The sequence below is a fragment of the Sminthopsis crassicaudata genome, chromosome X, assembly GCF_048593235.1.
Source record: "Sminthopsis crassicaudata isolate SCR6 chromosome X, ASM4859323v1, whole genome shotgun sequence".
Classification (NCBI taxonomy): domain Eukaryota; kingdom Metazoa; phylum Chordata; class Mammalia; order Dasyuromorphia; family Dasyuridae; genus Sminthopsis; species Sminthopsis crassicaudata.
The window spans coordinates 947,101-960,017 of NC_133623.1; the positions used below are offsets into that span (position 1 = coordinate 947,101).

Consider the following 12,917-nt stretch of genomic DNA (forward strand, 5'->3'; position numbering starts at 1 on the left):
CCCCGGGCTAGAGCCAGGGCCCCCCAGCTCCCCTCCAACCCCGCCTCCTGTGCCCCCTTCTTCCTATGTGGACTTTGAAGGTTGGAAAGAATTCTCTTTAAATCTGATTAGGGCCCGAAAGGAAGAAAGGAATGAATTCCTCGAAAAGCTAGTTGAGGACTAGTTCACGCCCCCGTCCGTCCCCACCCCTCCAATCAATCTTTTTCTCCCGGCGTTCATCGGAGTAGTTTTTTCAGAAATATTCCTCCTTCAGAGGGCCAAGAGACGGGGAGGGGCAGAGCGGGCCAATCAGAGTTTTTCCTCGTTTTTTTCTTCCATTCTGCCCCGGGGCTGTCGGGCCACGGAAGCCCCGCCCACGCGGACCAATCAGCGGCGGCTTGGGTGGGACTCCCCCTCCCTGTGGCCTTCGCTACTTCCGCGTGCAGGGAGAGGCCGGCTGGAACAGGTCTCCGTCTTCCCCTTTCTCGCCCCTCCACCAAATCCCGGACTATCAGCGGCTGCTCCCGGGGGGGAGGGGGGGGGCTGTTCCCCGCCCATTGGCTGCCGCAATTTCCTAGATGAGGAGCGGGGCGTCGGGGAATGGGCCAGTTCCTTCTCTCTCCCTCCCTCCCCTTGTGGATCTGAGCCAATCAGCGGTGGCTTCTGTGGCCCGCCCCTTCCCCTATTTCTCCGGCTCAGTTCTACCCCACCAATCAGCGGTGACTCCTGTGGCCCGCCCCTTCCCCTATTTCTCCGGCTCAGTTCTTTCCCACCAATCAGCGGTGGCTCCTGTGGCCCGCCCCTTCCCCTATTTCTCCGGCTCAGTTCTTCCCCACCAATCAGCGGTGGCTCCTGTGGCCCGCCCCTTCCCCTATTTCTCCGGCTCAGTTCTTCCCCACCAATCAGCGGTGGCTCCTGTGGCCCGGCCCTTCCCCTATTTCTCCGGCTCAGTTCTTTCCCACCAATCAGCGGTGGCTCATATGGCCCCGCCCCTTCCTCTTATATCTTAGGTTCAGTTCCTCCCTTAGCCCATTGGTTGTCTTGCCAGGGAGCGCGGGCGACCTGCAGTTGAGCCATGGCGGCCACGCGAGGCATCCGCAACCTGCAGGTAGCCCCCGGTCGCCTCGTGCCCCGGGCTAGTAGGGCAGAGGAGGGCATTCCCCCCGGTTAAGGGGGCCCGGGCCTGAGCATTGGTGGGCGTGGGGCGCGCGGCCGCAAAGCCGCGCCATTGGCCTTATTGCTTGACCTTGCTGAATTTAGCCCGTTTCCCCCTCAGTAATTTGGGAACTCTGCGGTTCTGGGTGAGCGGAGCCTTTCCGGTCCCGTGGACTCGGAGCGGACGGAGCTGCCGTCGCCTCTTCCTCCCCCTACCACCTTCCCAGCCAGGGGAACTAATAGACTAATGGCTGGGGGGGGGGGGGGCCCCGAAGCTTTGCTACTTTTCTTCCCCTCCCCCCCTCCACTTCTGACTGCTTCCTACAGGGCATGGTTGGTGTGGTGACAGGCGGGGCGTCGGGCCTGGGCCAGGCCACGGTCAGGAGACTGGTTAAGAAAGGGGCCCGGGCCATCATCGTGGACTTGCCCCACTCCTCGGGCGAAGCGCTGGCAAAGGAGCTGGGTCCTTCCTGCGCCTTCGCCCCCACAGACGTAAGTCCGCATCCACTCCCTGACTTCCGGGGGGAGGGTGGGCGAGCACAGCGGTCCCAAAGGGCCGGCTTGCCCCGAGAACCGAAGTGGAGCCTGCCCTTCCCCACTTTCCGGGGGTTGGGGAGGAGGGCGACGGGCCAAGTTGCTACCCTAGGTGGCGAGCCGCCCGTGCCTGCTCTCCTCCTCCAAGGTAACCTCCGAAGGAGAGGTGCAGAGCGCCCTGACCTTGGCCCGGGAGAAATTCGGCCGCATAGACATTGCTGTTAATTGTGCTGGCGTAGCTGTGGCCTCCAAGACTTACAACTTCAAGAAGAAGGAAGCACACTCCCTGGAGGCCTTTCAGAAGGTGATCCAGGTGTGTCACGTGTGCCGGCCCTCCCCCCCGGACCCTGGGGCCCATAGATCCCATGTGGGACCAGCCCCCCCTGGTTTGAACCACTTGAAGTCTTGAGATGACTTCGCTACCAAAGGGCAGGCTGAGGCCCACTGAGCCCAAGGGTACCAGCACTGGCTTCCTCTGCCCCAGGTAAACCTGATCGGCACCTTCAACGTGATCCGCCTCGCCGCTGGGGAGATGGGGAAGAATGAGCCCGACGAGGGTGGCCACCGGGGCGTCATCATCAACACAGCCAGCGTGGCTGCCTTCGAGGGCCAGGTATGCCTACGGCCCCCCTCTGCCCGCACCAGCCTGGGGGCCCGGTTCAGAGCAACTGATTCAGTGAACTCTTTGTTCCCAGGTTGGACAGGTTGCATATTCTGCATCCAAAGGGGCCATTGTGGGGATGACTCTGCCTGTGGCCCGGGACCTGGCCCCCATGGGGATCCGGGTGGTCACCATTGCTCCAGGTAGGGTTCCCGTATCTCCAACTTCCGTCTCTCCCCAGCTTTGAGCAGGCCAACTTAAAACTTCTCAGAATTGAGAAAAGAAATGTACCCTAAAGGGGTCTTCGGGTGGTCCAATACCCTTCCCCCCCCCCCATTTGTCAGGGGAAAACCGAAGACGGGGGAGGGAACTTGACTACCAAGTCAGAACTCTCAGGACAGGGCTAATGGCTTCGACCAAAAGTTCAAAACCCCCACTTGCCTTAAGAGTGCTGCACCAGGGTTGAAGTTGGGCCTAGGGTCAGGCAGACCCCAAGTTGCAACTCAGCCTGAGTTACGGTGGCCGATACTGGCCAAGCCACAGAGCCTTCTGTCTTGAAGAGTACCCACCCTCCTTCCCCAGATTACCAGGCGGGATCCACCTAGGGCCTATCTGTAAAGCGCTTGGCACACAGCGGACACTCGGTCACGTTACTTTCTAGGCCTGTTTGAAACACCCCTCCTGTTGGGACTCCCTGAGAAAGTCCGCTCCTTCCTCGCCCGTCAGGTGCCCTTCCCCAGCCGCCTGGGCGATCCAGCAGAGTATGCCCACCTCGTGCAGGCCGTGGTGGAAAATCCCCTGCTCAACGGTGAGGTCATCCGGCTGGATGGAGGTATCCGCATGCAGCCTTAATGCCCGAGGCCTAGGGTTTGGGTTCCCGCACTGGCCCCCCCTCTGGCAACAGGGGCCCCGGGGCCTTCCTGCCTTCTATGCCTTAACCTCTAGTGCCAAATAAAGTTGACTTTTATCCTCTGCTCTGATAGAAGGAACTTGTGCTAGTGACACAGTGTGGATCCCCCAAATCCCTTTATTTTTCCACTGAATTCCGCTCTCCTGCCCTAGCCCAAGTTCCACATGCTAGGGCTGCGCCTCCCAAACTCAGCGGCTGCTGGTGTTGAACTGCAGGTAGAACTGGGATGTGGGTTCGTTGGTGTAAACCACTTTGTCCAGGTAGTCCTTTCTGAAATGTAAAGCTTGGGTCAGCTCCGGGCCCTCCCTCAGGGCCCTCCCCCACCCTCCTCCGTCCTCACTCACTTGGCCTGCTGCTCTTGAGCCAGCTCCTTGTTGTAGGCGTCCAAGTCCCGACGCAGCTTCTGCGCTTGGAGCTGCTGCTCGTGTTCCAGTTGGCAAGCCGCCTGAGCAGCCATCTGCTCCTGACGGGCCCACTCGGCTTCCTGGCGCTTCTCGGCCTTCCGCCGGTGTTGGGCTTCAAGGCGCTGTCCTGCCTGTTCCTTCTGGATGGCCGCTATTTGCTCAGAGCTCATGCCCTTCCAGTGATTCTGGATCACTTTTTGTGATTTCAAGGAGGCAGGACACTTCTCAGTCAACATGTCGCTGGTCAGGTGATTATAGATTTCAGTGAGGTTGTCATCCTGCTCCCTCTGGCGGGCCAGTTGCTGCTGTATGTCCATTTCTGTGGCCTGGGGGGGAAGGCAGGAAGTTCAGGCTTAGGGATAGCCCCTAACCATGGCCCTAGGGGGGCTGCCCACCCAGGCTCATAGAGTGGGCAGGGGCCTCCCCAAAGTGACCTAAGTAGGCCCACGGTCTCAGGATGGGTGTCTTTGCCCAAACCCTCCTCAGAGCCAGGGGAGCACCCTTTCCCTGCGATTCTGGAGCCCTCCTGTGGTGGGGTCTGCCCTTCTGCCAATTCTGAGGGGCATCAGGCTGGCAGGAATTTCTGTTCCCAAGCAGGATTTCTGAAAGTTTGGATTCATATAGCCAGGCCCGCCTGGTGACGGGGGTGGTCGGAGCCATGGAGTACCTGAGTCCTGTTGTAATTGGCCGTGGCCACGTCCTTGACTCTGCGGTGGGTAGCTTGTAGCTCATCCAGATGAACAGCACGCAGATCCATCTCTATCTGCCTCTGGCCCTCCAAGATATCTGCAGGGAGGGAGGGGACAGAGCAACTGACTCAGTGAACACAAACTGGGGGGAGGGGGAGGGTTATCAATCTCTTCCGTTTGTTTTACTTTCCATTTTGTGACCGATCATAATGGCAGGAAAAAGACCACTTTTTAACTTGGAGGTTAACAGAAGAGAGGTGGGGGGGGGGGGCTGTGATTGTAACAGGACCTCAGTGGGGGCTTGGGAGAGAGGAAGGTTAGAAAACAAGCGAGTTAGGAGACCTCTAGCAAGCACCACAGAGTTAGCACACCAAGGGGAGGGGGGGGAGGTGCCGTCCTCCATTTTTACAGTTGAGACAAGTGACTTGCCCAGAATCCCCCGGCTAAGAGGTTTCTGGGTTTGAGTGCTCGGGCAGTTGAGACAAGTGACTTGCCCAGAATCCCCCGGCTAAGAGGTTTCTGGGTTTGAGTGCTCGGGCAGAGCATTTTGGGCCAATGAGTGGATGATGGCAACGGCTGAACGAACTCGGCAAAGGGGCTGGCCTGACGGCACACAAGGCCCCAAGAGCTAGGACGGCGTCTGGCTCTTCCAGCAGTGCCTTGCCAAGGTTACAGGAGGGCAGAGCTGAGATCTGGGCTGTCCTCAGAGCATCTGTTCCTACCACACATCCCTGGCTGGTGGAAAGAGCCTTTCCATCTGTGTTCCCCATCTGTCCCGCCGCCATTGCCCCACTCACCCAAGTACTTCTCCTGCCTCCTGGCCTGGAGGTGCTCCTCCCACTGGCGGCCCAAATCACGACGGGATTGTTCCTGTTGTAGACGCCGGCGGGTAGTGCTGTTCAGATCTTCCCCCGCAAAGTACTGCATGCTGGAGGGTCCACAGCAGGGGTCCTGGCTGCCTACTCTTATTGGCTTTCTCTGCAGTCTGGCTGGGTCACACAGGTCAAACTCTCGGCGGTGGTGGGGCTGCTGCTCCTTCTCACGAAATGCCTGCACTTGTTGAGCTACCTGTCGGGCACGCTGCGCTTCCTCCTTCTCCAGCATTTGGGCCATTAAGTCACACTGGACACGGTTAGCATCTGGAAGGGAAGGGTTACAGGTAGTCATGGGAACTGGATTCCTCTTTGGACCCTAGGGGGCAGACCCCCCCCCCAGGGCTCTTACTGAAAGCTTCCTCACGAGCCCGCTCAGCATCTTCTCTCTTTCTTCGCTCCATCACCTGGTTTTTTAAGGCTTCCATGTCCACCTGCCACAGATCAAGGAGTAATTCCACTCAAGAACCCCCTGCCGCTTTGAATTGCTAGCTGGGATTTGGATGGGCCAGGGTGGGGTGGACCAGGTTAGTTCCTTCCCTCCAGGGAAACAGCTTTGGGCGTTGGATAGAAGGGGAGAAAGGGAAAGGAAGCAGCAGGGCAAAGAGCCACCCGAAATCGGAGGCCCAGTTTTTAGTCAGCTCTTGTTGCCCGCCCGCCCCCCCTTCCTATGGGACATCAGCCAACTCAATCTAGCCTGTTTCCAGGTCTATAAAATAAGGGGAAATGCTAAACTGCTCTTGGGGGGGGGGATGCCCTGGGCCTGGACCTGCTTCCTCACAGAGATGAATTCAGTTCTGCCATCTTAGGGAAACTCACCCCAATCACTTGGTTCTGAACATTAAAGATTCGGCTCTGCCTCTGTTTTTCTCGGGTTCTTCGGGCTTCAATGGCCACAGCCTGCTTCTGTTCAGATTGGATGTCTACTTTGAACATCCTACCTTGATACTGAGAGACACAAGGAGCACTTAGGGGGGGTTTTCTGCTGTTCCTGGAGCTCCTTCGCAAGCTTCCGGCTGGAAGGACTGCTGTTACAATTCAGAGGAGCTGCAAGGAGCCCTTGTGATTACTAGTCAATTCAACAAACAGTTAATAGGCACCGGTGGAACAGCTGTTTCTAGAAACTGGTATTTCAGGGGCCATAACTTTTACACTGGTAAGGAAATACCAAGTCGTTTCAAGAACTAGGATGTTTAAGGAGGGGATGAGGAGAGGCACCTGGGAATTCTCCCCAGTGGGTCAGCCTAGAGCATTGGACCCAGTGCCGGCCAGGTGGCCTCGGGGCAGGCTTTTTTTTTTTTTTTTTTTGTCTCTTTTCTCTTATCCTGGGGGCTAGGCCCAGGGCCCCTCAACTGTGCTTTGAAGAAAGAGGTTGGAATGGCAAGGTTTGGGATGACTGTGGTTGGCAATTACTTGGGTGGCCATTAGGAGTGCAGGACTGAATCCCAAAGCCAGAGGAAGCCAGGACATGGAAAGTGAGCAGTAGGCCCAGAAAAGAGCCTGGCAGGGGCTCTGCCTATGGACTCCGAGGAGCCCCCCCCCTTGAGTAGTGACCGAACTCTAGAAGAAATGAGCTGAGGTGCCCACCGGGATGGGCAGCAGGCAGCTGAGACCTGAGAAAAACGGCCCTGCCTTCAGTGGGCTAGTACTGGCCAGGACGGTTTCGGTGGAGTGAGAGGCTGGGGGAGACCCTTACCTGAATTTGCTCCTCAGTGCGTGCCTCAGAACGTCCTCCAGTATTCTGAAACCACTCTTGGCTCGATGTCTGATTGAAAGAGCAGGGAGCAGAGTTGGGACTGGGATCCTACCTCCCAGCCCAACTCTGGCCTTGGGGTCCCATCCCCACTAGAGCTTTGCTTTTGCCATGCTGGCTCTAGTTCTCCATGCCCTCCCTCCCCTCCCCCAGCAAGTTGGTCTTTAGGTCTAGCCTCCCATGATGTACTGAAAGCGATGGCCCGTTTCTGGGGGCTACAGTTTTTTGGGGGAAAGGGGACCTAGTTGCCCCCCCCCCAGGTCCAGTCCATACGGTCTTCCCTTTTTCTCGGTGCCGCCTCCCTTCCCCTTTCATGTCCCGCCCAGACCAGCTTCCCCTTCACTCTTGTCCCCCCCCTTTCCGCCGTTTGTCAGTCCCCAGCCCTCTCCCCCCACGTCCTCACCTCCCGAGAGGGCTAGCTCCGACTCTGGAGAGTTGTCTGCTCCTGCACTTATATAGTGAGACGGCGTCACCGTTGCCATGGTAGTGAACAAAGGGGAGGGGGATTCTTGCGTGAGTTCCGGTGGGAGCCGGGAGCCCCTCCCTCGCCCCTTCCGGTCTAGCCTGCCCCTCCCCCCCCCCCATTGGGAAAAGAAGCTTTTCCCGGTTTCTCTTCCCAGTTCATTTGGAGCCGATTCGGGAACAGAACCTGGAGTCTCCCCAGAGCCTTCCCACGGACGGGAGGAGGCGAGCTGGGCCATCTCCGCCCCGGACCGCGCGCCGGCGCAGGAGCGTCAAGAAGGCTTGAGTCGGTGCCAATAAAGTCCTTGTCTTCGTCCTGCTCGTTTGCGCACGCGCAGAACGACCGCTAAGTTCTGGAGCCCGTGTTCCGGGGACTAGCCTATTCCTTCCCGAATGCGCGCGCACGTACGCGACTCCTCTGGCGCTGGTTAGCTAGCGCTGGCGATCGCCGGCCCGGTGTTTGCCCGCGCTGCTAGGTGTCGTCGCCCTCCCCCCGCCCCGCGGTGCCGCGGGTTCTCCAGCACTGCGCCGAATCGAGAACTCCAAAGCCCACGAAGCTCGGCAGATCACCGGCCCTTCCAGAGGCCCTCCGGCCCGAACGGCTCAGGTAGGGGCACAGCACGAGTCGACCCCGGGCCGGAGTCGCGCGCCCCGCTCCCCCGGATTCAAGACGTGCGGCGGGGCCGGCCGGAAGTCGCCCTAGGGGCTCCGCCTCCCGGCCACACCTCTCCCTGCCGGAAGTCCCGCGCCTGCTCCGTCGGGAGGAGGACTCCTAGCTGAGGGGAGACTGCGGATTGGGGAGCCTCCGACGGGGGGGGGGGCGCACTCCGAGCCCTGTACCCCGAGACCGGGAGGGGAGGGGAAGGCCAGGGGCTGGCTCTCCGCAGGAGTTGGTGGGCACGGGGTGGGCGTGTTCTCCCACCGGGCCGGCCGCCCTTTTCCTCTCCAGAAACTAAGGAGGAACTTGGCCCGGTCGGGTGCCCCCCCAGCCTGTTCCTCCTCCCCGCTTGGGGTCTCCGGGGCGGTCTCCGGAGGCTGTGCCCGGGCTGGGGGCGGAGCTGGCGGAGGAACACGGACGGGCCGAAGCGGAGCTGCTGAAGGAGGAGGAGGAGGAGAGGCACGGAGGCGCCGGAGCCCCAGCCAGCCTGGCCAGCGCATCTTCTTCCTTAGAAAAGCCAGTGCTTGAACAAACTGATGGCTAAACGTTCCTGTGCCCCCCCCCCCATCTCTGTCTGTTTATGGAATACGTTTGCACACGCACACATACACACGTACCCCAACGGCTAAACACGAGCCTTAAATATGTGCCGGCTGCGTACACTGAAGGTGTGGGGAAGTGACCCGCAGCTAGGGTTTGAAGGGTGGCTACTCTTGTACAAAGTGGGGGGGCTGGGTGCCCCCCTCAAAACAAAGGCCTGTGGATACCTTTAAAGTGCGCAAGGTGGAACTAACCCAGAAGCCTTGGCGGCCCAGCCCCCCTGGGCGGGAGGCCCAGCGCCTGAGATTTGGGGATCCCCGACTCCCCCGGCAGCCTGGCGTTGGACGAGAGGCGGCTGAAAGAGGAGCGGGAGGGCGTCTCACGGGGGACTTGGGGAAGTCAGCGGGCTGCCCGGGACTCCACTCTTACTTGGTTGGAACCTTCCTGCCATGTGCCGGAGGAGCGCAGTGATGGGAACCTGGCACGGCTGGGGGGAGGACGGCCAGGTGGGGTGTAGTCCCCCCTCCCTAGGAGAGGATAGCCGGTGGAAGGTGGTTAGAAGAGCGGCACAGGGGGGGGGGGCGGGGGAAGCCCACCTCGAGTTTGATCCTCACAATAACCCCGGGGAGTGGCTGCTGGCACTCCGCCCCTCATGTCAATAGCTCCGGAACCAAGACCTAAAAGGAAGTGGAATGGCTTGCCCAGGATCCGGGCCCGGTGCTTTGTGTACTGTGGGACACCGCCCCCGCCCCCCCCCCTTGGGGTTCATTGGCCAAGAGGAGGCAGGCTAGGCCAGGCTACGATTCAGGGGCTCGTCCTGTTGTCAGAGACCCGAGCTGAAGTCCCTTCTTGCCTTATCCCAAAAGTCTCACCGGGCCTGCCTCGGAACTCCCCACATTCCCCTCCGCTAGCTGTACCCTGGTCATGTCAGAGGGCTCTTCCCCAGACCTCCGTCCTCCATTTGAGAACACAGGTGGGCCTGGCATGTAGCTGCAGCGTGGGTCATCCCACCCTCTTCAAAGAGGCTGCCTGGGAAGCTGGTACTGAGACTGACTCATTGACTAGGGCCGGGGCCCAGCTGCCTTGGTGGTACCAGAAAGCCAGGGCTCCTCGTCCCCCTCCACTGGCCGGACCCGGAGCTCGCGGGACTCTGCACCACAGAAATTTGGCAGGAGAGGAATGCTTCACATTTAGGGTTAGAAACATTTTAGCTTCTGACAGGAAGAGTCTTTGGGACGAGTTCTGGGAGACATTAGGTGGTAAGGGGGGCACGGGACACCGCGCCAGCTCAGTGGTGCTTCCAAGGAGCTGAAGAGGTCTGGGCCTGGTTCTTGGCCCCAGGGGGGGCCAGCCTGGCATCTACCGCTCAGGGCCGGGCCAGCAGAGACCAAGTCCACAAGTCTGGGAAGGGCTTAAGCTGGGGTTGCCCGGGAGTTGAGGGTTCTGCCCCTTGGCTTTCAGTGCCCTTCATCGTCAGCCCTGCCTCCGGCACTTGAGGGCACTCCAGAGCTAGCTTCTGGACAAAGCACGTTCAGTGGACAGTCCGAGGAGAGTCCAATGGATGTGTTGCCAAGGCCTATGTCGGGGGGGGGGGGGGGGGGATCACCGGCTCTTCCAGCGAGGGGACTGTGCTGTCACCGAGGAGCCGATGTTCGGCATCATGGGAGATCTAGATGCCGGCCTAGCTCGACTCCCAAGTCCTGTGTGTGGACAGCAGAGCCACCCGAACACACTTGGGGCCTGCAGGTCAGGGCCTCAGGCCTCTGGCTGAGAATCGGGGCTTTTAAGGCAGTGAGAGGAGGCGTCCCTGTCTTGGTGCAGAGTGGCAGGAGCCCCCGGCCTCCCTGAGGGCCGGGTATATCCTACAATAAAGTTGGGAAGCTTTCTCTCGCATGAATCCCATGCCAGTTTCGTTCATTGCTGTCCGAAGATGAGGGGCAGCGGGTAGTCACACATAACTAGCCCTGCAGTTTTCTGAGAGAGGCCCAGTGGCTGCTTGTAAGAAAAACAAATGCCCCTACGGGGCCACTGCTCGCTCATCTCTGTTGGCTGGGGAGATTGCGAGATGATGACAGGTGGGGGTCTCCTCCCAGTCCACGGCTGCACCGAGCCACTCGGGCCCCGGGCCCTTCGGGCAAGGAACCTTCCTTGAGTGGCCTGTAACCTGAGGGAGGGACAAGACCCACATGGCCACTCTCTGGGCTCTCAGCCAGCTGGGGCCACGGAGGCCACTTGGACTTGCCGTCTCTCTGCCTAGCCTTTCTCATTCCTTCAGACCTGCCTGCCGGTGCCCGGTATTGAGCCAGAGAACCGGGAGACCCTGAAAGTGTCTCCTTGGGGCTTTGGAGTCGGTAGACTCTGAACTGGACCCCAGCAGGAATGAGGCTGGGGTCATGTTAGATTGCTGCGGGAGGCCCCTTGTTCTCTAAGTGAGGTGGGCCTAAGGGCTCCTGCCGGGTGGAGAGCCTTGGGGGTCAGGAGCCAGGCCCACTGCTTTCCGTGGGGGGGATTGGGGGAATGAAATGTGGGGCGTTCTTGGCTGGCACCTGCAGGGTTAAAAATCCCTCTCTACCAAGTTCTTTGGAAGCCATTGTCATGGGAACCAGTTTGGCAGCCTAGCCAGTGTTAGGAGCTAAGATGGGGGTTGGAGGGCCTGCTTGGCAGGCTGGCGGGCGGCGGGCAGGTGGTGGGTGGCTTCAGGTTTCTTCCCTAGAAACCTCAGGGCCTGCGAGCCGGAGCTCTTGTGCTCTGCCCATCCTTGCCCAGCGGGTGGCTGCGGAACACAATGGTGCTGCCAGGCCACAGTCAGCCTCAGCGGGGTCCTTGGCCAGAATTTCAAAGCAGATTGCCTGATCGAGAGAGGGCCTCGGAGGCCCTCTGGTCTGACTCCTTTGTTTCACTGAGCTTGGGAAAGGGACTTGACCAAGGTCACACAGCCGTTAATCCGTACCCCAGTGGCTGGGCCGAGCCTAGCCTGGTACCTGTACTCTGCTCTTTCCTGAGGATTTCCTACCGGTAGCTCGCTCAGTGCCCTGGGAGACTTCTTCTTGTCTCCTGTGCCTGCCAACCAGCAGCCTGGGCCTTGTTAGCCCTCACAGCTCCAACGTGGTTTGACCCTCGTGCCCTATCCCTCACTCCCCCACCATCTTCCTGGAACCCACCTGCAAGCTCGCAGCACTGCTGCCCTCCCCACAGCAGACTGTGTGGGTGAGCTAGGAAGCCAGGAGGGAGGCTGGCGCGCGCGTGTGTGTCCAAGCACGAGAGACTTGGGCCGAGAGCTGCCGAGCCTTGCCTTTGGGAGCGGAGGATACCGCTTAACTCTTTGGACCTGGCGCCCGTTCGGCCCATTGTCCCTGCCAATCACATTCCTTGGAGCTGCCTACCTGGGGCTCTGGCTCATCTGCTTGCCTTCTTTTCTCGGGGAGTTCACCTGGGTCACCTCTGACCTCAGAGGGGAAGTCCATTGGACACATGGGAAACTGAGGCCCTGAGAGAGATTGAGACGGGGCCAAGGTCCCAGAAGAGGTGTCTTGAGGGACCAGGTCTGAGAAGACAAGCAGGGAGGCTGGTGCCCCTGATTCCAAGAGGGATTCCGAGGCAGGGAAATGCAGGGAAAAGATGGAAAGAGCTGGAGGCTGCCATTAGCTGTCCTCTCCAACTGTCTTTTAAGTGGCTGCAGAGGGGGAGGGGGAGAGGGAAGGAGCGTTTCCAGGTGCCGGACTGAACACTTCGAGCTCCGTCCTAGCCCTGGGGCCTCACGACAGCCACTTGGAAGTCACTGCTGTTCTTGTCTTGGAGTTGAGGAGACTGGGGCAGGCAGAGGCCTAAGGACCGATCGCTCGGGAAGATGTACAGCCCTCCGACACATTGGAGCACCGTCACTTCAGCAGCGCCGCTTCCATTCTCTCGGGTCGAGCGCCATTGATCCACTGAGGGGACAGTCGGAGGGGGCCGGAAGAGGCTTCATGTGGGAAGCTGGCTGGGCCTGGGGAAGGGGGGTGCAGAGACATGCTCGGTCAATAGACCGGGCTGTACAGGCCCTGAAGTTCACAAAGAAGCCATTGCTGAAGGTGGGGACATGCCACGGAATTGGCCCAAGGGACACCAGAAAGTCATCTGAAGCTTCTGAGGCAGGGAAATAGCCTCGGGAAGATGATTCTGGCAGCAGGGTGAGACTGAATTACAGAAGAGAGAGCCCAGAATTGGGGGACTGGAAGAGAAATGGAGCTCTGAAGGAGGCCTCGGGAGGAGAGGAGCGCGAGAAACGTCGTCGAGCTTGGCAACGGATTAAATGGAGAGGGAGGGGAGGAAGTAGGGATGGTTCAGGGCACAAATCCAGGTTAAGATAGTGAGCGTCGAG

At 59.8% G+C, this 12,917-nt stretch overlaps 2 protein-coding genes across 7 annotated transcripts; one reads left to right on the forward strand and one right to left on the reverse strand.

Moving 5' to 3' along the window:
• Nucleotides 1-966: 966 nt before the first annotated feature.
• Nucleotides 967-3,249, forward strand: HSD17B10 (hydroxysteroid 17-beta dehydrogenase 10). Its single transcript, XM_074278193.1, has 6 exons — nt 967-1,087; nt 1,462-1,626; nt 1,817-1,981; nt 2,153-2,281; nt 2,364-2,472; nt 2,931-3,249. The coding sequence occupies exons 1-6, from the start codon at nt 1,055-1,057 to the stop codon at nt 3,119-3,121; spliced, it is 792 nt and encodes a 263-aa protein (XP_074134294.1). The 5' UTR covers nt 967-1,054; the 3' UTR covers nt 3,122-3,249.
• A 29-nt stretch (nt 3,250-3,278) lies between these two features.
• Nucleotides 3,279-8,175, reverse strand: RIBC1 (RIB43A domain with coiled-coils 1). 6 transcript variants are annotated; one of them, XM_074278187.1, is made up of 9 exons: nt 7,547-8,175; nt 7,301-7,342; nt 6,841-6,909; nt 5,964-6,213; nt 5,497-5,578; nt 5,070-5,411; nt 4,251-4,369; nt 3,524-3,909; nt 3,279-3,449 (listed from the first exon to the last, which is right to left on the reverse strand). In XM_074278187.1, exons 4-9 carry the CDS (start codon nt 6,078-6,080, stop codon nt 3,368-3,370), a joined length of 1,128 nt encoding a protein of 375 aa, XP_074134288.1. In that variant the 5' UTR covers nt 6,081-6,213; nt 6,841-6,909; nt 7,301-7,342; nt 7,547-8,175; the 3' UTR covers nt 3,279-3,367. The 6 variants fall into 6 exon arrangements, with proteins under 6 accessions (XP_074134288.1, XP_074134289.1, XP_074134290.1 ...); XM_074278188.1 differs by having other exon boundaries at nt 5,964-6,191; nt 7,301-8,175; XM_074278189.1 differs by having other exon boundaries at nt 5,964-6,092; nt 7,301-8,174.
• Nucleotides 8,176-12,917: the final 4,742 nt, after the last annotated feature.